The 24,244-nt window shown below is 31.4% G+C and overlaps 1 protein-coding gene across 3 annotated transcripts in view; it reads right to left on the reverse strand.

Moving 5' to 3' along the window:
* LOC145285996 (testis-expressed protein 2-like) overlaps positions 1–24,244 on the reverse strand; it is a 281,702-nt gene that overhangs the window by 127,122 nt on the left and 130,336 nt on the right. For all 3 annotated transcript variants that reach the window (XR_013869089.1, XM_080134589.1, XM_080134588.1), the window contains exon 3: positions 4,218–5,219. Coding sequence is in view for 2 of the 3 variants with exons in the window: in XM_080134589.1 (XP_079990715.1) it covers positions 4,218–5,219 (1,002 nt within the window). In the remaining variant the exon portion in view is untranslated. The remainder of the gene's footprint in view (positions 1–4,217; positions 5,220–24,244) is intronic.

Consider the following 24,244-nt stretch of genomic DNA (forward strand, 5'->3'; position numbering starts at 1 on the left):
TTTGTTAATTATTTTATTTCAGCAGATTCAATTTCTGTGATAGCGATTTTAACTGCCCTTCATAGTTCTGCTTTGAAGCCTCGGCATATTGCTTGCCACCTTCAAATAATTTCAAATTTCATTTGAGTTTTTGATTAGATTCAAATAGGAATTTGATAGTGACGATTTCATTATCTTTTCAATGTTAATGGGCCGGCTTCTATACAAAAGAATATTACTGTGCATAATATATATTTTACTTTCAATCTACAACTGTTGCTGTTACAATTCAAAATATTCATTGCCCCTGACATCATTTAACTGTCATCAATTTTGAATAATCTAATAATGGTTAAATTAAAAATTTTAGTATTATCACAACCACTTTCTTGGAGTCACAGTCACATTCGAGATGCAGGAAATAAAATTCATCCCAACAAGTCAAGCAATTGTTTACAGAGATTCATTGATGAGAAAATCAGTTTTTATAACTCAATTTTGAGACTTTAAAATATATGCTTTACTGAGGAGTTTGCAGAGAAAATTCCAACCGACCCCAAAATCTGATCCTTTGTTTGAAGTAATTGTTCTACTCTAACTTGCTAAAGTGCTTATTATTTTGAAGAAGCAAGTTCTTAAAATAATTTCCTTTATTTATCAATCTTAAATTATCTATATTTTCAACACTTATCTTTACTATTTACTGATCTCTGTCCTCAAAATGAAGATTGCTTTATTCAATAACTGTTATTTTCTGTTTTTCAGTATTTGCTGAATTATTTTTATTATGTTTTAATATGTACATATCATTTGGAATGAAGTTATATTTATCAGTTTACATGGCATTATTTTCATGCCTAATAACTTCAACCAGTTAATTTTCAAGATATCTCAAATAATAGCTCCATATGTTGTTAAAAATAATTAAGGATTTTAATGAGTATGAAAATTGACAAAAATTGGTTCAGAACTTTTTGAATTATTATTGAAGCTTATGTGATTGGTATAACTTCAGTCAAACTGCAAATTCGAACAACCCAATATTTACTTCTATGCATTCAATAATACTTACATTTGAATTCCCATAATGTTAATATTAAGAGATAACTAGGCAAATTAATGAACCTTTTAATTAAAATTTTTTTCTGAACTGTTTAATTAACATGCCAGTTTAAAAATATTTTGTTTATTTTATATTTGAACAACTGCTGCCTTTGCTAATGAAAGCATCATAACAATTGAAAGCAACATGAATTAATAACATTCAACAATTGTTGAATGATAATGAAAATAAATTTTAGATGAACACAAAAGTTAGTTTTCTAGTTTGAAATCATTTAATACATATGTTGAATTTATACTTTAATAGGCAATCAAGTAGGATTGGTTAGCAACTGTTTTCAGTTTATTTTATAAAAAATTAAACTAATCTATGGATTAGCGTGTGTGATATTTTCTGTGTCACACTTACATCCAAGTGACTGTCATTTAATTGTTATGGTAGGTATGGGCAAAAATGGCCGCAAAAATAAGGGGACATAGTTTTGAAAGCCGATTTATATTTTTTTTTTTTTTGTAGTTCTCAGACTACTTTTTCATTGTATTTGAAAGATTAGAGACTAAAGTTAATTTCCAAAAAGAAAAAATATTTGTACATGTGAAAAAAAAAGTTATGAAAAATGGTTTCACGGCAAGCTAACTAATTCAGCTAAATTTTGAAGTTAAATAAATTCATTGTAAAAATCCTTTGAAAGATAACTATAAGTTTTCTGGGTCTATTTCAAAGATAATTAGTAAAGTAAAATCCTAAGATATTGAATTAAATTTAAAAAAAAAAAAAACACCTTGTTTGTACAAAAAATAGCTTGCTTAGCTCTCAAAAGTGAGATTCTCACTTCGTTCAACCAAAAGAAAACAAAATTCTCGTCTAATGGATTATACGGAAGCCCAAAATTTCAGACAGTCGATAGGCTGTCTGAAAATAATTCCATGTAGTTTAAAGGGAGGTAGGGGGTGCTGTTTTTCTTTTTCTCTCCCAGCAGTGTCTCCGTACATTCATATCGCAAACGTTTGTTTAATTTTTACCATTTTTTAATTTAATTATTTTTCTATGTTCCTGCTTTTAAATAAAAGATTTTTTTTTTTAAATATATAAAAATGTTACATCGAAAGTTTCACATTCATTCAAGCAAGGAATATATTAGAATCTTGCATGTAAAAATTATGCGAAAATGTAATTAAAAAAAAAAAAAAAAAAAATAGAAATATTTTTTGCAAAAAAACAGGTACATGCAAAATGAATGCTGATGTGCATTTGTTTAATTAAAAATATATTTTTGTGTGAAAATATTAAATTAACAATAATAATATTGGTAGTTTGAGAAATTAATTTTTATATCGAATTCATTACTATGGACTTTAGGGTCTTTTTTTGCAATGTTCCTGTAAAAATTAAATTATTTTTATAATTGTTACAATTTACGATGCTTTATTTTCATGAAAAAAAGCAAAAATAAATTTATGGATTCTTTTTTTTACTACTAAAAATCATAACTTTAGTAAAAGTAATTTTCTTTAAACAAAATACATTGCCACTAAAATAAATAATGTAAAAATAATGTGTTCATGATATTCTGTGATTATTATTTGTATAAATACTAAAAATGTCATTAAAATTGGTTAATTTCCTGATTTTTTGGTGAATTTTTAAGTAAAGGGAAGGGTCAAAATGTTTATACATTTTGAGCATCAGCATTCATTTTGCCCATACCTATGTTATGAACTTCTATTTGTTGTAATAATAATTTTACTAAGAATTCTTCATAAGTTTTAATTTCAGTTTAAATTATAGCTGACGCCACTCAAGTCATCTATTATTTTTATAAATAATTTTATCAAGAATTCTTAGTTTTAGTTTTGTTTGATTATAGCTGAAGAAACTCAAGTTATATATATTTTTTTTTCACAAGTTTTGGTTTTGTTTTCGATTCAAGCTGATACACCCAAGTCATATGGATATATCTTTTTATTTTTTGAAATTGCAACTTTATAATATATAAAAAGAGATAGAACATTAACTCTATAACAAAATATATGAAATCTGCAAGAATTAAAATATCATATTTAAGTGTACTTTATGACCAGGTTATGCCGGGCGTCCCTGCTATTACAAGTGATCCATAGTATGCTACCAACTGAACACAAGATACTATTTTCCCATAGTTTAGAGAATAGTAGTTTCATACCTTTATCACCTGCTTGATCATAATGGATCGGATAAGACAATTCCTTCATCTAAAATGTTATCTATTAGGCCACTAATGCATTTCCAATGAAGTTATGTGATAAAAACTTAATTGAATTTTTACAAAAATTGCTTTTAACTTTTGTTTCTTGTAGCAATTTTGAAAAATGCCTGGACATTTTAAAAATATTTCTGAACACTCTAAAAATGATATAATCAACATAAAACATTAAAATTTTTATATTTGCTAAAAAAAATTATGTTAAAAGGTGTTGGGGTGGGTGTTTGAGAGCTTCTCGAATTTCCACGTTCTTAAGTTGAGTGGCAGTTTGAAGACCTCAGCTGATTTACTTGGTGCACATCTACATTATTTTTTTTACTGATACTTCACACAATAATTTATCTTTCAAAAAAATTTTATGATTTCTCATACAATAGATAAAAGTAGTAAAACTAAATTCAATTCCCACACTGATTTTTGTTATCATATTTACTTATTTGTCATGTTTACATGCTGGCATGTGTAGGCCGACTCATAGAAATTGACTTCCAAATTTCCCTATCAGGTCTTATTATTCTTTCTGTGAAATATATCTTTTATGTTCTCCTTTTTACTCTCCCCCATCACCTAAACACATTTAATCCAATTCTTTCATCACATTCATTCTTTCAATGTGATCAACCTAACAGGGTCTTTTCCTATGTTGTCCAAATGTAATCTTTCTGAGATCATTAGATCTAAACTTGTTTTCAAGACTTGCATTACACATCCATTGTATCATTCTCATATTATTTCTCACCATGCAACACATGTCCTCAAACTTCACTGGTCAGATTTCACTTCCATATATCACACTGCACACACATGCCTGACAAATTTTTCTCTTGGTCGACCATGGTAACACTCTGCCAGCCAGTAATGGCAGAAATTCCCTAAACTCACTTCATCCACTCCTAATTTCCACGAACACAATAAGAAAAAATAAGCACTTACATGAATTTTGCTAAGCTTCCTTTGCAATTTCTCCATAACTTTGTCAGTCCAAGATTTGTCTTGTAAAAAATCCCAAAGACAACGCCCAATCAATGCATTCATCCAAAGAAGCTGAGGTTCACAAAAGTCTATAATGCTAGGAGGGAGATCAGAAATGGGTGTCTCTCGAGTAGTGGGACTACTAGGGGTTGTAGAAGCAGACACAGTGGACGATTCCCGACGAGACTTGGAAGTGGAAACAGTTTGTTTGGTTGTGACCTCTGCTGTGGCTGGCATCAGCTTCCCCATATACTGAGAAAATTTGATGATATCAATCTCATAAGGTTGTTCCTTCTTGGGTGAGAGGTTGGCTGTTGACTCAACTGATGGAGTGCTGGACCCCGATGAGTTAACAGAATCCATTGAGCTGTGGCGTCTATGCTTGTAAATACCATTACTGACTGATATATTTGTATCCGAGTCACTGCGCTTGTGTTGGGGTGGGTCTTTGAGAGCTTTTCGAATTTCCAGAATATGGTTCTCAAGCGGGTTGCCCTGAGAGGCAGCTTGAAATCTCTTAAACCATTCTTCTTTCTCACGGCCAGTACGAGCAAAAAGATAAAGAATGCAAGAATTGCAACTTTGTTCTGTGACGACTTCAAATCCCATGTCAAAACTTTGTGAAAAGCTATCTGCTTTTGACAGAGTTTTCTGTGGTGTGGCAGCAGCTTTCTTGAAATTACTCTCAGACAAGGCAATACATATCGGATACTTCTTACTCCACAGACGTTTCTTGACCAAACCTGGAGGCTGTAAAAACACTCGGCTACACTTCATATCATAATGACGCTGGTGAATAAAATTGGGGGGAGATAAATTCTCATCATACATAGCCCGTCTTGGCACATTGACCTTAGGACTTGAAAGACGCAGGGATACTCCTTCAAGGCGGACATAAACAGAATTGGTTTTGTTGATGTGGTAATTCTCAGAATCATAATAATATAGTTCATTCATCCAGCCCTAAAAAAAATTAAAAAAAAATGTATAAATAAAGAAACTAATGAAATCATTTGGAAGCTATTTATAAAATTTAATTGTGGCAAAATTCAGATTGGGGTATAAAATAAAGGGGATACAATAACAAACATTTATCATAGAAAATGTAAAGATGGATACCAATAAATGTTTATGCTACAACACATATTCAATAAGATGGAGATTTTTGGATGTGTCCTCACATCTCTAGAAAAGACTTTCTCCATTTGACATGTTTTAGTTTGAAATAACATATTCATCAGTATGTCATACTTACATTTGGAATTACTTCATTGTTTGTTATACTTATGCTTGAAATAGCACTTTTGTTGATTTGTCGTACTTATATTTGAAATAACACCTTTGTACCATACTGTCATACTTATACTTTAGTCTGTCATACATTTAAAATAAGATCTTCAATCTGTAATGTTTATGTTTGAAATAAAATCTTTTGTATGTCAGCTGTATGCTTGAAATCGTGGTGTGTCGCTAAATGCGCAGATCAAATAAACAAATCCCATTTTAGATGCATCCAACTATTTAAATAAATGTTCACCAGTTGGTTTGTAACTCTTAGGTTTTAAACAGAATTTATATTTTCAAATTGCATCTTCAAGTATGTCACATTTATATGTAAATAGCACTGTTTATTATTATTTGCCCAGATTAAATAACGGCAGCTTAAAAATATCCATTCATATAAATATACATATATCAGAATATTTCAGATTATTTGGAATTTTATGTTCAAGCTGTTCAATAGCACACCGAGTTATGGTAACACTTGTGATCACATTAATATAAATAGTTATGCATTGCATTTTCTAACAAAGTTAAACAAAAAGGCAGACACAACTTTGGTTTTGTTTTCATGGCATTTATTTCATGACTTGGTTGAATGCTGAAAAAAATGTATATTGCAGATGTTTCAGAAATATCAATTTACAAGAGTTAGATGTTCAGAACTCTTGCAATGACATCAGTGTGTATGAGATCTGATGGTCTGTCTACATCAGCGTTCATTATGCCAAACATAGTCAGACCTCTACTCCCCCCCCCCAAAAAAAAAAACAAAAAAAATAATTTTGACTACCTATTAGGGTAAGTGATTTCTTTGAGAACATACAGAAGTCAGACTAGGCTAATGTCTCTTATGCGCTAAATTAACATTAATAAAAAAAAAAGCATAAATAAATGAAAAAAAAAAAGAAAAAAAAAAAGGAAATATTTATATACTCATCACGGTTTTGTCTTTGTTTGAAACTTTCTTCAGGATGATTGATTTGTGTGTGTATATATCTATATATATAAAAATGTAAAGTTGGTTCGTTCTAAACAAATAAAACCATGTTTATACATTACCAATTTATTTGAAATTTTCAGACAACCCATTTTTAGAGTCGAGGTATGTTTTTATGTTATTAAAATAAATTTACCTAATTAAAATTAAAATATTAAATAAAATAAATATTTATTTAATCGTTTCTGCGAATCTGTTCTGTTGATAAAACTGAACTTCCGGTTCGATTCATTTCACAGCCACGAATTGACGAAAGGTTTCATGTTCTGTTAACTCGATAAGTAAAAAAAAAACAAAAAAAAACATATTTCATTTGTTTATCTTCCAAATTTTTTAATTTACACATCTTTTCTTTATTATATAAGGCCAAAAAAAAAAAAGTTTGTTGCTTGCTTTTGAGTTTTTTTTTTGTTTTTCTATATAAGATTACTCATGCAGAGAGTGATCCGTGCTGAAATAATGTTATTATTTAAAAAGTCATTCTTAACATGGGGAGGTAAGGATGTTTTGTACCTATTCTGTACTTTAACCTTACAATTGAATAAATAAAAAAAAAAAAACATATCGTAAAACGTTATTTAAACGTGGAAATATGATTTAAAAAATAGCGCGGATCGCTCTCTGCATTAGCACCATTTTTATTTATTGCGGACTATTATTCTCATCTTTATTAGTTGTTGTTTCACGAATTTTCGGCCAACTATTCCTCTGGCCTTCATGAAAAGAAGTCCTTTTATAAATGTTCAGTAACTTTTTCCTTTTATTATTCTTAAAGAGTAAAACTTTTCTTATTCATGAAAGGAGTTAAGCCTACGTAAATAAATAAATGTTTGTACACGTGACAAATTATCAATAAATGGTTTAGTTACTTTTTTTAAAAAATGTTTGTAAAAGTGCGAAAGGCGACGTTGTTACAACCATTACTCCCATGCTTAATTTCTATACTTATAGGTTTTTGGAATTTTTTTTCACTGGATTATTATTGATTGGACACTAATTAAACAGATTATTAAAAAAAAAAAAAAAAAAATGTAAAAAAGAAATCATTATTTCGACATTTGAAAGTGGTGCTCACTTTTTAGTTACAACGTTCTGATAAATCAGTCACCCATTTTGTAAGCAATAAAAACGCGGTATATCAAAACCATAGAAAGTAAAAATAATGAGTCTCTACCGCATTTGTAAGTCAGAAATATATTTGTTTCTCAAAGAAAAAAAAATAGAGAGAACAGGACTTTTTTTTTATTGTTTTCATGAAAATAAAGTTTCGAGATTTTTAATTATTTTTTTTTTTTTACTTATTTAGTCAGTTTGTGTTTTTTTTTTTTTTAAATTGTTTTTGTGAAAGGTGAGTTTTTTTTCAAAACATTTGTTTTGTTTCTTTTTAATTTTTTTAAAGTATTATAAATTTCACTAACATGCTGGAGAAATGTTTAATAATTTGGTATTTTTTTAGATTAGGTCCACCTCCACAATTTTCCTTTCAATGACGACATTTATAGGTTTCCGAGTATGCTGAACACGCAAATTGCATTGAAATTTTGCGGAAATAAATAGTTGTATTATGCATTGTATTTTTCGGCGGCCATCTTTATACGTGCACACGCGGCATAAACAAATACACACACGTAAAAAAGATGGCCGCCAAAGATTACAATGCATAATACAACTTTTTATATCTTGATAACTACTTATTTCTGCAAAATTTCGATGCGATTTTCGTATTCAGCATAGTCGAAAACCATTTCAAGTCGTCATTTAAAAGAAAATTGAGGAGGTGGACCTAATCTAAAAATTTACCAATAATTTTTAATCCCGTACGCCTTCCGATACATTGCTTTGTCAACATGCGACCATTTTATATCTCCCGAAGACACTTCCGTATTTAGAAAAAAAATAAATAAATAAATAAATAAAAAGTGACCGATTTACCAGGACGTGGTAACTAAAAAGTGAGTATCCCTTTCAAATGTTGAAATGATTTTTTTTTTTTTTCAATTTTTTTTCATAATCTGGTTAGTGTTCAATCAATAATAATCCAGTGAAAGAATTTCAAAAAACCTATCAGTATAGAAACTCCACCACGTAAGTAAATAAATAAAAAATGTTACGTGCGCATGCGTTAGCCTTGACTAGGGGGGTACTAAGGGAACGACCATTAAATAATTCTGCGGGTCGCCATGGAACTCAACGCCCAAGGAGTATCAAAATAGTTTTCATGATCTGAAGAAATTTTTTTTCCGAAAAGTGGGTGATCACTTTTCCATCTAAATTTAACTTAAAATGAGCACCCACTTTCTGGCCACCTGAGGAAGGGGCATTTACTTTCGTGTTTATTGGCTTAAAGGTTTTTTTGACAAGGCAGTTTGGTACGCGAATGCATATTTAACAGTTTTCGTTTATGCTCACGCATAGCATAAACAAAGGCTACGTCTGTGAAATGGAAAATAGTCCCAGAGTTCAGGGGTTAATACCATGCAAAAGAAATCAAACAAAAAGACTTTTTAGCCAAGAAACACACAGAAAGAAAAAAAAAATAGCTTCCATTTTTTTTCTATCGAATTCATTTGCTGTTTTTATTGAAAACTATTTTCCCCCGGATTTTTGATATAATTTTCCATTAAGGGCTGTGTGTCTCACGTTCGTAAATAACAAAATTTTTTTTGTAGATTTTGGTGTGCTAAAAACGAATCTGCAAACCGTTTCCGTCGCAAAAAAATAGTTTTTATGATATGAAGAAATTACTTTTTCGAAAAAGTGGCGATCACTTTTCCATGTAAATTTAACTTAAAATGAGCACCCACTTTCTAGCCACTTGAGAGAGGGGGGATTTTTTCCCATGTTTATTGGCTAAACAGCTTTCGTTTATGCTTACGCATAGCGTAAACGAAGGCTACGGCTGTTAAATGGAAAATAGTCCCAGAGTTCAGGGGTTATTACCATGCAAAAGAAATCAAACAAAAAACTTTTTAGCCAAGAAACAGAAAAATGCCCCTCTCTCAGGTGGCCAGAAAGTGGGTGCTCATTCTAAGTTAAATTTACATTGAAAAGTGATCACCCACTTTTCGAAAAAGTAATTTCATGAATGTCATGAAAACTTTTTTTTTGCTACGTAAACGGTTTGCAGATTCGTTTTTAGCACACCGAAATCTACAATAAAATATTTTGTTATATATGAACGTGAAACGGGCCTTAAAGTAAAATAATACCGGATTTTTTTGAGCAGATTTGCCGTTTAGTTGTACAAATATCCTCAAACCAGGTAATCACTAAAAGGGATTTTTAAAAGTCGTCACCTGTATCGAGCAAAAGTTTAAAACCACCGATTATATGCCAGCCTACATCATGGTAACATATATTGAGTGAGTTCCTAACAGTATTTTTAGTTTAAACTCATTTTCCCAAAATTTCCCCAAACTTAACGTGTTCGATACAGTCTGCCGCCATTTGTATTTTTCAGATATACCGATAAACATTGAATGTTTTTGAACCGATTATACATTGCATAAAAACACTAAAATCTTATCCAGTTAGGTAGAACACTTACTTTTCTTGCCTTTGATAACATTTATTTGTTATATATTTATTTTTTGACAACTTCTTTGTATCTGTGTTTAGTAATATAAACCCTTTTCATTTAATGTAACATTTAGTCGGCTCGAAAAACAGTGTTTATTGGTGTATTTGAAAGCTACAAATGGTGGTGGACACTGTTGATTACTTTAAGTTAGAGAAAGTGAGTTAAAACTAAAAAAACTATACAAAATACTGTCAGAAACCTATCCATTATGCCAGCCTATGTCATGGTAACATATGTTCGGTGAGTTTCAGACACTGTTTTGTATAGTTTTTAGTTTTCAACTTACTTTCCCAAACTTAACGTATTCAACAGAATTCGCGACCATTTCTGTTTTTTGAGCCAATTAAACATTTTACATTACATAAAAACACTAAACAATTATCCAATTAGGTAGAAACGTAAATTACCTTACCTTTGCTTTCATTTATTTGTTTTTGGACGACTTTTTCGAATCTGTGTATAGTAACCCCCCCTCCCCCCACCATCAACCAAATATTAATTACTAAATCACATTTTTTAAAACAACAAAAAAAAAAAAAAGCATTTAGCGTTTCAACATTTTTGCTACGTTCGGCTTCATCCACTGATTGTTGGTCAAGTCCAAAACATGAATGATTGACAGAAACTCTCGAGGATCCAGATCAAATTCTGCAAGAGTATCATTTTTTTCAGTTTCGCCTTCTTTTTCACTTTTTGCAGTGGATTGCTGTACTGACAGAAACATGCATTTTCTCTTTTATTAAATTTTTCCATTACACCAAATTGAGCCACTGCAATGCGTGGCAGGGTACAGCTAGTGTGTATATATATATATATATATATATATATATATATATATATATATATATACTAGCAAAAGTACCCGTCGTTGACTGGGTTCAAAAACAGCCTACAGAAAATGGACTCTGATTTATGAAAGTATGATAGGTTATGAAAAGGAAGGGTTGTAAAGAGATAGCTTTGAATTTGGGAGTATCAAAACCAAAGCAAAATATGAAATAAAATCGATAAACCCCATAATTTATTATACCATACCTGTTCACACTGAAACACTTATCACAATATTCTGTGGATATATATTAAAAAACCTTGTTAAACTTTGTGACATATTTCCATTCTATGGAGGTCAGGCGCGAACGAACACCCCATAATTTTATTATACCATATTTCTTCAAACTGAAACATAATTATCAAAGTATACTTACGCAAATAGATATGAAAAGTCTTTATTAAAGCCTGTGCCTATTTCCATTCTATGGAGGCTAGGCGCAAACGCAGATCCCACGATTTTATTATACCATCCCTATTTAAGTTAAAATATACTTATCAAAGTATTATTATGTACATCTATATAAACTTGTAAACGTTTTTTTTTTTTTTTTTTTTAATTTTTTATTTCCATACTTTGTAGACCAGGCACATACGCAGACCCCACAATTTTAATGAATCATTATTATGCCAGATCAAACATACCCATTCCTGTGTCTCGATACATCTTCTATCATTATATGTGATCAGTTTTCTATAATAGTCAACCATATAGGAGCCTATTCGTGACCAGACACACACACACACACACACACACACACACACACACACACACACAGACATCCAGCTTTATATTATATATATATATATATATATATATATATATATATATGGAAGTTCCATCCATAGCCTTGAGCCCCTAAGGGGCATTGGCCATCTACAACTTTGTAGATGCTTTTGTAGTGACTGAGTTCTTTTTACGGGGTGAGGGGACTGACCCCACGCCCAATTTTCCCAGAAAGTACATACAGCGCCTAGCCTTCCCAAATGGTCACCCATCTGGTACTGGCCAGGCTCAATGTTGCTTAACTTTGGTGATCTGGCAAGAACCGGTGTGTCAACATGATTGTGCCGTACATATATGTGGTTATTTGAGTAAAATTGTAAATGGAATGATGCGAAAAAAAACAAAACAAAGAAAATACTATCCAAAAATCCTTTTTAAAATGTTATTTATATCTCTTAATAGAATAGAGTTGTCCGTTTTGCCCTCGACATCGAAACAGTTAAGTGGTTATGGTAAAATACTGAAGAGAGGCTGATGATATCAATTGCTCTGATTTGATTAGCTACAAATAAATAAATAAAATGCATCTTTAGAAGAAGTGCATTTTTAAATAATAGAAAATGGAAGATCGGTTCAGTTTTGGTAGCCTCGTAACTTTCGCTCCCTTATTTATTTTTTTATTTTTATAATGCATTGCTTTCTGATAGGAAAAAAATGCTGTTCAATCGAAGCAATAGCTTGATGAGTGTTATTCACACTCTGCTCCATTAGAATCAATAGTATGCAGACTTTAAATACAGTCATTCAATCACAAATGATACTGAATGATCAAGTCACCCAAATTCATTAGTTTTCCCATGAAAATGTTCACAAACTCATTTTGGCTGATTATGATTAAAGTTGATAGATAGTAGAGCAGTTGAAGATATTAGAAGGCAGTGTATTCACTAATTTGCATAAATAGTTGTCGATGATAAAGCTGGGTTCAAAGTGGGTTCACAATTGATAAAAAACAACATTGATAATTCAGGAGTTTTTGCATCAATACATGACAATGGATAAAACATGGATTAACCATTTCACTCAGGAATTGAATTAAATGAGTGCACAGCATCAGGTAAAAAGCCAGACAAAGTGACTAAAGATGCAAACATCAGCAAGTAAGGTTTTGGCTCTGGATTTCAGGATGTGCATAATATTTTGTTCATTGATTACCTTGAAAAAGCAAGAACCATCAATAGTGAATATTATATAGTATTATTGGTATTTTTTAAGGAAGAAATCACAAACAACCACAACTTCAGAAAAAAAATGTTCTTTCACCAAGATAATGCACCCTGTCATAAGTCTATAACACAATGGCAAAATTACATGAATTACACTTAAAATCGCTTTTTCTTGCCTTCACAATTCCTATTTTAGTCACATACTTTTACAGCTAAAAAATATTACATATTTCATTAATAAAAGAAAAAACTGAAAAATTCTAATGCTAAATTATTTAGTTTACAAGTTTAAAAAAAAAAATAAAAACAGAATTTTTGTCTTTCTCTGATGGATAGAGAATTTCTTTTACAATTAATTCCTATTTTAGTAACGTAAATTTTTAAAATCTAAAGTGTGATAACGCACAAGACAAAAAAAAAAGGATTTAAATATTTTACAACAAAACAAATGAAGTTATAACAATTACACTTGACTAAAATTTTTACATTTTTGTTCTCGAGTACAAACACGTGGTGTATTTACGCAAAAAAATTAAAAGATAAAATAAAACCACTTACTTTGCTAAACTTTTTTGGATTAAAATTATCCCTTCTAATTGCATGCATTTATGTGGATAATTATTCTTTATCGTTTGGAAAATAAAATATGTGTACTTTTGGCCCCTTTTTTAAATAATTGCCATGGCATGTTGGAAGAACGTTACAAAAAACTTTTTTCACAAATCGTGTAGGAGACTGGTGAAGCTAGCCACGTTTGGTGTAGACACAAAGTCCTGACTTTGTGCCTATTAGAGTGTTTTTATATATGACGTCATCAATGTGTTATTAGGCCTCCTTTTTCTAGATGGCCGTGCAGGGGTGTGGAATGTCCAAGTTATCTAAGTTACTTCCGTGTAGGTGTTAACTGTGGGTGGAGGAGGGGTGGCGTCTGACTGTCTGATAATTATGAAAGAGAGGAGAGAATCATGTAGCCTTTTGTGTATTATATCCCCGCTATGAGTTCTCATTATAATAACATTACGCCAAATAATAAGCATTATCAAAAATTGTAACAGTAATGCAGCAAATAGCAGAAAAAAATCAGAATACTACTACTACTACTACTAATAATAATAATAATGATAATGGTATGATTTTATTAAATTCTGCAGAAGTATTTGTTATCGTTGTTAAACATCTGTCCGCAGCAATAATATGAATATTAAAATCACGACCATCATCATCACACAACAGCTACATCAATAAAACCCGGTTCATAGTCTGTAAAAGTACATAACAAAACTAACAATAAGAATAAAACATGGTCTATATTCTGCAGAGATACCTTTACTGTTGTTAATTTGTAATATATGTATGCATAATAAAAGGATAAAAATCCGACAATATAAATTTAAAATGAAAGGAAGGAACAAAATGCTCAATGATTCGTCTGTTCAGTTGTTTTATTCAAAAGATTATAGGTTTGAAAATAATTGTTTTCAACTGTTTTCACACTTGAAATATATCTTTTTGGCTTCCAGTTAGTGTCGAAAGAAATATGGATCGTTTTGTCATCTCTATTTGTAGTTATTTCATTCGTAAATTAGTTTGAATGTTTTGGGGTGATATAATTCAGTTTCCAAATAATGTCAGGTCATCAAGAGAATATATGAAAAATACTAACCATGCTATGTCTAGATATGATTTTCAAGATTAATTCAATGTTTACGTAAAAAAGCGTTTGATTAATTTTTTTTGTTGTTGGTTCGAGTCAAAATCATTGTGGCCAAAAAACGCTGTGTGCACGTTGGGATAAAATGAAAAAAAAAAAAAACAAAAAAAACCCGACAAACTTTGAAGGAAGAAATCACAAGAAAAGCAGCCACAAATTAAGAAAAATGTTCTTTCACAAAACAATGCACCCTGTCATGTGTACCCTGTTACACAATGTCAAAACTACATGAATAACCTTTCAAATTACTTCCACACTCATCCTGTTCTCCCTCCCAGTAACTACTAGCTGCTTGCAGACTTCAAAAAGAATGCTTCAGAGAAAGAGATTTGACACCAATGAAGACGTAATATTGGAAATTCACAATTTCTGTAAAATATACTATAGCAAACAATCATCAATTCCTTTGCTATCTAATGACAATGTCGTTTCCATGGCAACTTATGAAGCTGAACTACTTGCCCAGCCGTTTGGCTTGTTGAACTCCATATCAGATTCAAAATTTTCCATTGTAGACTAAAACCACACTTGATAATCTGATCATCATGTTCAAGATATAAAAACGTAGACATCTCTAAAGCATGTGGGCCTGATCTTAACCCTGCAATAATAATAAAGAAATGTCCTGCTAAGCCGCTCCCCATCCTCTCAAAACTCTACAACAAATGAGTATTACTTCCTTGATAGCTGAAAAATATGGTCATCTCTGAACACATATACACTGGGCACGGTAGGTGAAGCTAAGGTGCTTGAATTTGATATATCTAAAAACTTTGATAAGAATTGGTATGAAGGTCTCCTCATGAACATTACTGGACAAATATTTAATATAATTAGATCATTCCTAGCGAAAAGAAAGATCCAAGTTTTCCTCAATGGCCATACATTAAAACAATTTGACATTAATGTGCATGTACCCCAGGGCTCGATCTTTGAGCATTTATTGCTCTTGATTTTCATAAATGAAAATCCTGATGAAATTGTGTCAGAGATGGATATATTTGATGTTGCTAAAACAAACATATCCAAGTTAATGAATGAATCCTTAGAAAATGAGCTCAAGTTTGTAGTTGAATCAGGTTATACATGAATAATAACATTTAATGCTGCAAAAACAAAGCTCTTTTATTTTAAAAATTATAAGAAACCTTTTCAACCATCGATTGCAATAGCTAATAGCATTCTATCAGCATGTCAAACTTCAAACTCCTACGCCTAACATTCATAGGTAAAATGAATTGAAATAAATACATAGAAAATATTGCCAAGGTCGCTACAAGCAAAGTGGGCTCCCTTTATCATGCTAGACAACTTTTCACACCTGCCAGTATCCTATATCTCTACAAGGTTATTGTCCAACAAGTATTGCTGTCACATTTGGGCTGGTGCACCTCGCCTCTCCTATTAGACAGTGTCTGTAATGAAATAGATTTCACACTCCACAAAGTTCCAACCCCTGTCCCATCGCTGCAATGTTGCATCTCTGTGCTTGTTTTATATGTATGGAATGTGCTTCGACAAACTTGCATCACTGCTGCCCCCTGCAAATGGAAGTATACCTGACAAATTCGACAATCAGCAAATGGAAGTATACCTGACAAATTCGACAATCAGCAAATGGAAGTATACCTGACAAATTCGACAATCAGCAAAATGGAAGTATACCTGACAAATTCGACAATCAGCAAATGGAAGTATACCTGACAAATTCGACAATCAGCAAAATGGAAGTATACCTGACAAATTCGACAATCAGCAAAATGGAAGTATACCTGACAAATTCGACAATCAGCAAAATGGAAGTATACCTGACAAATTCGACAATCAGCAAAATGGAAGTATACCTGACAAATTCGACAATCAGCAAAATGGAAGTATACCTGACAAATTCGACAATCAGCAAAATGGAAGTATACCTGACAAATTCGACAATCAGCAAAATGGAAGTATACCTGACAAATTCGACAATCAGCAAAATGGAAGTATACCTGACAAATTCGACAATCAGCAAAATGGAAGTATACCTGACAAATTCGACAATCAGCAAAATGGAAGTATACCTGACAAATTCGACAATCAGCAAAATGGAAGTATACCTGACAAATTCGACAATCAGCAAAATGGAAGTATACCTGACAAATTCGACAATCAGCAAATGGAAGTATACCTGACAAATTCGACAATCAGCAAAATGGAAGTATACCTGACAAATTCGACAATCAGCAAAATGGAAGTATACCTGACAAATTCGACAATCAGCAAAATGGAAGTATACCTGACAAATTCGACAATCAGCAAAATGGAAGTATACCTGACAAATTCGACAATCAGCAAAATGGAAGTATACCTGACAAATTCGACAATCAGCAAAATGGAAGTATACCTGACAAATTCGACAATCAGCAAAATGGAAGTATACCTGACAAATTCGACAATCAGCAAAATGGAAGTATACCTGACAAATTCGACAATCAGCAAAATGGAAGTATACCTGACAAATTCGACAATCAGCAAAATGGAAGTATACCTGACAAATTCGACAATCAGCAAAATGGAAGTATACCTGACAAATTCGACAATCAGCAAAATGGAAGTATACCTGACAAATTCGACAATCAGCAAAATGGAAGTATACCTGACAAATTCGACAATCAGCAAAATGGAAGTATACCTGACAAATTCGACAATCAGCAAAATGGAAGTATACCTGACAAATTCGACAATCAGCAAAATGGAAGTATACCTGATAAATTCGACAATCAGCAAAATCCCACTCATTCAAATCCTTATCTACTCTAATAGCTTCTTTCCTCAAACTGCCATCTTTTGAAATTTCCTTCCTGATCCCGGTTTCCTTGACTGTATCAACATGCAGATATTTAAATGTAATGTGAACAAAAGTGTTGTAGATATTTGTGTATTATTTGTAATCTGGAAACCTAAATTAGAAAGCATTTTTATTAGCCATGTAATTGATGATAGGCATAGTAGTTGATACAAACTGAGCTGACAGATTGTCTAATACAAAAAGTGACTAATTAGATTGCTATCGTATTTCTTTTACCTTGTTCACACTTGACAGATGAGAACACTAGGGGGTGGGGTGCAAGATAATCACTCCCCCACTCTTGTGCTGAGATGACTAATTAAATTGAGAATAGCTGAACAGATTAAAAGTAAGAATTTTAACAAAACTATTTTTTCCTGAAAGCACATATCAATAAACAACTAAAATGCATACAAAGCAGAATTCTATTTGAAACTTTTATTTAAAGAGACTTGTGTGCAAAGGAGTAATTCAGACTTTATCTACTTTATAAATGTTATAAGGATGTATGCACTCGTTCATAATGGACTCTGCTAACCACTATATAAACCAAGAGGTTAATACTCTCGTGGACGAAAATATTGCAACCTAATACAGACTGTATAATTGTCAGAAATACTAACCACCTTCCTTATATTTACTTTTTTGTATACAATATATTCTTTCTACCTAAGACCCTGTTGTTTGCGTCATCCTTAAAGACTCTTTCCTAGAGCCACAATAATAAGCAAACTCTATCGATGAAGAAAAATTAGTCTTGGGAGTATAAAGCTGATATTTGTTTCCCTTGGTTTAAAATAAGATTATTTTTTTCTTTTTAAATAAGTGAAGCAGAAGCTAATTTACAAGCTATATATATTTATGGAACATAACGATACCTGAAAAATTCCCACATTTTTTCGATCCATTTATGAATGAGCGAGTGCATAGGTAGCAAAAAAAAATGTGGGACATTCCTCTCATATCATCGAGTTGTGACACCACTCTATAAAAATATTCTCTCATGCATAATCCATACAATCTGAGCAAAACTAATATAAATATGCAATTTCAGATAGATTGGTGTAGGGAAAGTTTTTTCCAAACATTTATTTCAAAATAAGAAATTTGAGCAGCTCAACCTCCTAATTTGGATTCAGACATTAAAAAAATTTAGAAATCTGAAAATCGATAACTGTGCTTTGTAGCAAACATCTTTTGAATTTTTGAAATTACATCGGGTGAAGCTTTCATAAAATTTAAAAGCATCTCTTGGAATATGTGCAATACTAGCAATATATATCCTTGAATTTTAACATTTTTTGAAAATTTAGCTATAAAATAAAAAAAATGCAAGACGTCCAGTCAACATTATAATAGTGTTTTTTTTAGCCTAAAAACAAATTGACAATTCAAAATATTGAATATTGGCCAGACAAGTGTACAACTACAATTTATCTTGGCCTTATAATAAACTATATAATTTTTTTTTTTTTCACATAGGCATCACCACTATCAAGGCCAAGAGGCCACTCGAGGATAAGGGTTAGAGAGTGTACAGTAGAAATTGGACAATATAGTAATCGTTAGTAATTGAAATTCGGTAAATTTGTTAACTTATATGGAACAGCTCATCAAAAACTTCTTTACATTAGACTTGAAGACAACCACATTGTAGTCAGCTGAAAAGCAGGAAAACGAAAGACAATTCCATAGGCGTGCAGTTCTAAGAAAGAAGCTATGCTCATGGAATGTACGTTTAGGTTTAGGCACAGATAAAGAGTGGGGGAAATTAGTGATAGTGTTTTCTGCTAGACGAGTGTTTTTTGTGAAAGCTTGGGGACCATAGATTGGAGCTCAGGCGAGCACTTGCCATGAAAACAACGATAAAGCAGAGATAAACTTGCAACATCTATTGTGTGAGAAAGAGGTTGCAGGAAAGAGAAAAGGACATCTCCTACGAGGCTACGAAGTCTATTTTGAACCCTATCAAGGCAGGATAAGTCCTTTCTAGCAGCTCCTGCCCAAATGTGGCAACAGTACTTCATCCTTGTACGTAACTGGCTCTTATATAGATAGAGAATTGCATCAGCAGTGATCTACTGGATCGATAGAAGGATCCTACCATTTTTCCAGTGGCCTTGGCAATGGATTTAATGTATGTGTTCCATTTAAGATCAGGAGTAAAAGTCAAACCCAGAAATTTGTCAAAACATGAGGCCTTGTCTGATGCTGATGAGATATACCTCAGGCCCATTAATGATAGTTGGGATAGAGCACACGCTTCTGCTCAGGATTCCGTTTGCTATTTGCCACAAGTGGTGGTAACCAAGCCGCTCTTCAGCTACTTTGGACTTGACGGATTGACCATAAAACTCTCTTCCATGCTTTATTACTTTTTTTAGTGGTTGCTGGCAGTCCTGAAAGCGGATTTAGTCTCAGTTCATCTTTTACATTGGAGTATTTCATCAATTTATCATGTTTTTGTTTGAAAAAGCATTTCATCAATTTATACTGTTTTTGTTTGAAAAAGCATTTCATCAATTTATACTGTTTTTGTTTGAAAAAGTATTTCATCAATTTATCATGTTTTTGTTTAAAAAAGTATTTCATCAATTTATCATGTTTTTGTTTAAAAAAGTATTTCATCAATTTATCATGTTTTTGTTTGAAAAAGTATTTCATCAATTTATCATGTTTTTCTTTGAAAAAGTATTTCATCAATTTATCATGTTTTTGTTTGAAAAAGTATTTCATCAATTTATCATGTTTTTGTTTGAAAAAGCATTTCATCAATTTATCATGTTTTTGTTTAAAAAAGTATTTCATCAATTTATTATGTTTTTGTTTGAAAAAGTATTTCATCAGTTTATCATGTTTTTGTTTGAAAAAGTATTTCATCAATTTATCATGTTTTTGTTTGAAAAAGTATTTCATCAATTATTATGTTTTTGTTTGAAAAAGTATTTCATCAATTTATTTTGTTTTTGTTTGAAAAAGTATTTCATCAATTTATCATGTTTTTGTTTGAAAAAGTATTTCATCAATTTATTTTGTTTTTGTTTGAAAAAGTATTTCATCAATTTATTTTGTTTTTGTTTGAAAAAGTATTTCATCAATTTATCATGTTTTTGTTTGAAAAAGTATTTCATCAATTATTTTGTTTTTGTTTGAAAATGTATTTCATCAATTTATTTTGTTTTTGTTTGAAAAAGTATTTCATCAATTTATCATGTTTTTGTTTGAAAAAGTATTTCATCAATTTATTTTGTTTTTGTTTGAAAAAGTATTACATCAATTATTTTGTTTTTGTTTGAAAAAGTATTTCATCAATTTATCTTGTTTTTGTTTGAAAAAGTATTTCATCAATTTATTTTGGTTTTGTTTGAAAAAGTATTTCATCAATTTATTTTGTTTTTGTTTGAAAAAGTATTTCATCAATTTATTTTGTTTTTGTTTGAAAAAGTATTTCATCAATTATTTTGTTTTTGTTTGAAAAAGTATTTCATCAATTTATCATGTTTTTGTTTGAAAAAGTATTTCATCAATTTATCATGTTTTTGTTTGAAAAAGTATTTCATCAATTTATCTTGTTTTTGTTTGAAAAAGTGTTTCATCAATTTATCATGTTTTTGTTTGAAAAAATATTTCATCAATTTATTTTGTTTTTGTTTGAAAAAGTATTTCATCAATTATTTTGTTTTTGTTTGAAAAAGTATTTTATCAATTTATCTTGTTTTTGTTTGAAAAAGTATTTCATCAATTATTTTGTTTTTGTTTGAAAAAGTATTTCATCAATTATTTTGTTTTTGTTTGAAAATGTATTTCATCAATTTATTTTGTTTTTGTTTGAAAAAGTATTTCATCAATTTATCATGTTTTTGTTTGAAAAAGTATTTCATCAATTTATTTTGTTTTTGTTTGAAAAAGTATTTCATCAATTTATTTTGTTTTTGTTTGAAAAAGTATTTCATCAATTTATTTTGTTTTTGTTTGAAAAAGTATTTCATCAATTATTTTGTTTTTGTTTGAAAAAGTATTTCATCAATTTATTTTGTTTTTGTTTGAAAAAGTATTTCATTAATTTATTTTGTTTTTGTTTGAAAAAGTATTTCATCAATTTATTTTGTTTTTGTTTTAAAAAGTATTTCATCAATTATTTTGTTTTTGTTTGAAAAAGTATTTCATCAATTTATCATGTTTTTGTTTGAAAAAGTATTTCATCAATTTATCATGTTTTTGTTTGAAAAAGTATTTCATCAATTTATCTTGTTTTGTTTGAAAAAGTGTTTCATCAATTTATCATGTTTTTGTTTGAAAAAATATTTCATCAATTTATTTTGTTTTTGTTTGAAAAAGTATTTCATCAATTATTTTGTTTGAAAAAGTATTTCATCAATTTATCATGTTTTTGTTTGAAAAAGTATTTCATCAATTTATTTTGTTTTTGTTTGAAAAAGTATTTCATCAATTATTTTGTTTTTGTTTGAAAAAGTATTTCATCAATTTATTTTGTTTTTGTTTGAAAAAGTATTTCATCAATTTATTTTGTTTTTGTTTGAAAAAGTATTTCATCAATTTATTTTGTTTTTGTTTGAAAAAGTATTTCATCAATTATTTTGTTTTTGTTTGAAAAAGTATTTCATCAATTTATTTTGTTTTTGTTTGAAAAAGTATTTCATCAATTTATTTTGTTTTTGTTTTAAAAAGTATTTCATCAATTATTTTGTTTTTGTTTGAAAAAGTATTTCATCAATTTATTTTGTTTTTGTTTGAAAAAGTATTTCATCAATTTATCATGTTTTTGTTTGAAAAAGTATTTCATCAATTTATCTTGTTTTTGTTTGAAAAAGTATTTTATCAATTTATTTTTTTTTTGTTTAAAGTAGTATTTCATCAATTTATATCTATATATGGATATATATAAGAGTGCAATCGTAGTCACTTCAGCTCAGAATCAACTTGGAACCAATGGAAACTAAAGGTTTACTCATACTTAGCAAATTTTCCAAATTATTATTTCAACACTGGATTTTTTTTTTGGAAACCAACAAAAACAGTGATGTTAAATAAAATGCCTATTATGAGATTGTTTTTAATTTTATGAACCACTATTTCACAAGATCATTCCACTATTACCAAGAGTGAATGATGAAGGCTGCCAAAATCTAGGCTTGATGACTAATGTATTAAAAATTGAATATTTAGTGTATTAGTAGGTCCTGGGAACATATACCAGGAAGCACTGTGTTGGATTGTGTAGTGGACTTTCGGTCAGCGTTCAAGTTGTGGATAACTTTACAAAGGCTAAAGTTACTTCTTATGAAAGAGGAGAACTATTTATGGCACAATGGGAGATTCCATTGTGCACACATGGGCCAGTCTATTCTTTGGATTATGATTGGCTGAATCACCTGATTGGATATGCTTGTACATAAATACAAGCCCTCAGTCCAGCTCAATCTGGTGTCTGTCTTGTGCATAAGCTGGACCCTTGGTAAGTGTTGCTGCTATTATTATTATTGTTGTTGTGTGTTATTGACTAACACAGTTCTTTTGATTATTCTACATCTCCCCTCCCCCCCCCACCCCACGAGTAGGCTGGGTTGTGTGAGAGGTGTATCTCTCTTTTAGGCCTAGTTTGTTGTATGGTAGTAACCTAGAAAGAGCTCGGGGAATCCTTGATCGAAAGCGTGGGGATATATGTGTGGTTTGTTGTTGGGGTTTGGTTGCTGTGTATGTGCTATTACAGGGAGATAGTCGGAGATGCAAGAATGTAGTATCGCTTGAGGGAATTGTTGGTCCTAGTGCTGCACTTGGTATTGGGGTTGGTGCAGGCTTAAGTTCGCATTTTCTGAGGAAACGGCAGTTCCTAAGTGTGATCCTTCCGGATCCGTTAACCCTGATTCGGTATTGTCAATCTGGTAGGGAACTGATGATTTTGCCCGTTGTGTTCCATCTGCGATTGACTGGATTTTGGATGGCTATGGTGTCACCAGCTTGTAACGGTGGAAGGTTGTGGGTATATTTATTGTATCTTTCTACTATTTTTGCATTGCGGTGGTGGAGCATTTCCTCACGATGTTGTGCCGCTGTCACCCATTCAGGATGAGGCTTGTAGAGGATTGGCTGTGAAGGGATGGAGTCACGTAGTCGATGGTGAAGTAATAATTGAGCCGGTGATAGGCCAATGCTTTGGATTGGGGTATTCCCATACTGCAAGATGGCCCGGGCAACACTGTCATTGTCCAAGGAACCGTGGGGGCCTGTGTTTCCTTTCACAATCCTCTTTGCAGTTTTTACTGCGAGCTCTTCCCTGCCATTGGATTGGGGATACGCAACAGAAGATAATCTGTGCCTAACACACCATGTTTTCAGAAATTCTTGGAACGTGCTGGAAGTGAAAGGTGGGCCACCATCGGTGCTGAGTTCTTCTGGGGCACCATATGTTTGGAACAGTTGTCGGCATATGGACATCAATTTGGTTGTAGTAGTGTGACCTGATTCTAGGCGGTATAAAATTAGCCAACCAGTTAGCCTATCTGCGCAGGCAAGGTATGTGTGATCTCCAATATAAAAAATATCCATGACGATTTGTTGGAATGGCCACTCTGGGGATCGTGTTAGAATGATAGGCTCCCTTGGTTGACTAGGTACGATGGTTTAGCATACCATGCAATTCGCCCTAATACTGCGGATTGATGCATCCATCCCTGGCCAGTACACCGATTCGTTGGCACGTGCTTTCATGCCGACTACTCCTTGGTGTGCAGAATGCAGGCAGTGTAGGACCGTTTTTCGTTGTGTTTTGGGGATGACGATCCTTCGA

The sequence above is a fragment of the Euprymna scolopes genome, chromosome 10 (genome assembly GCF_053919585.1).
Source record: "Euprymna scolopes isolate OS-2025 chromosome 10, ASM5391958v1, whole genome shotgun sequence".
NCBI lineage: Eukaryota > Metazoa > Mollusca > Cephalopoda > Sepiida > Sepiolidae > Euprymna > Euprymna scolopes.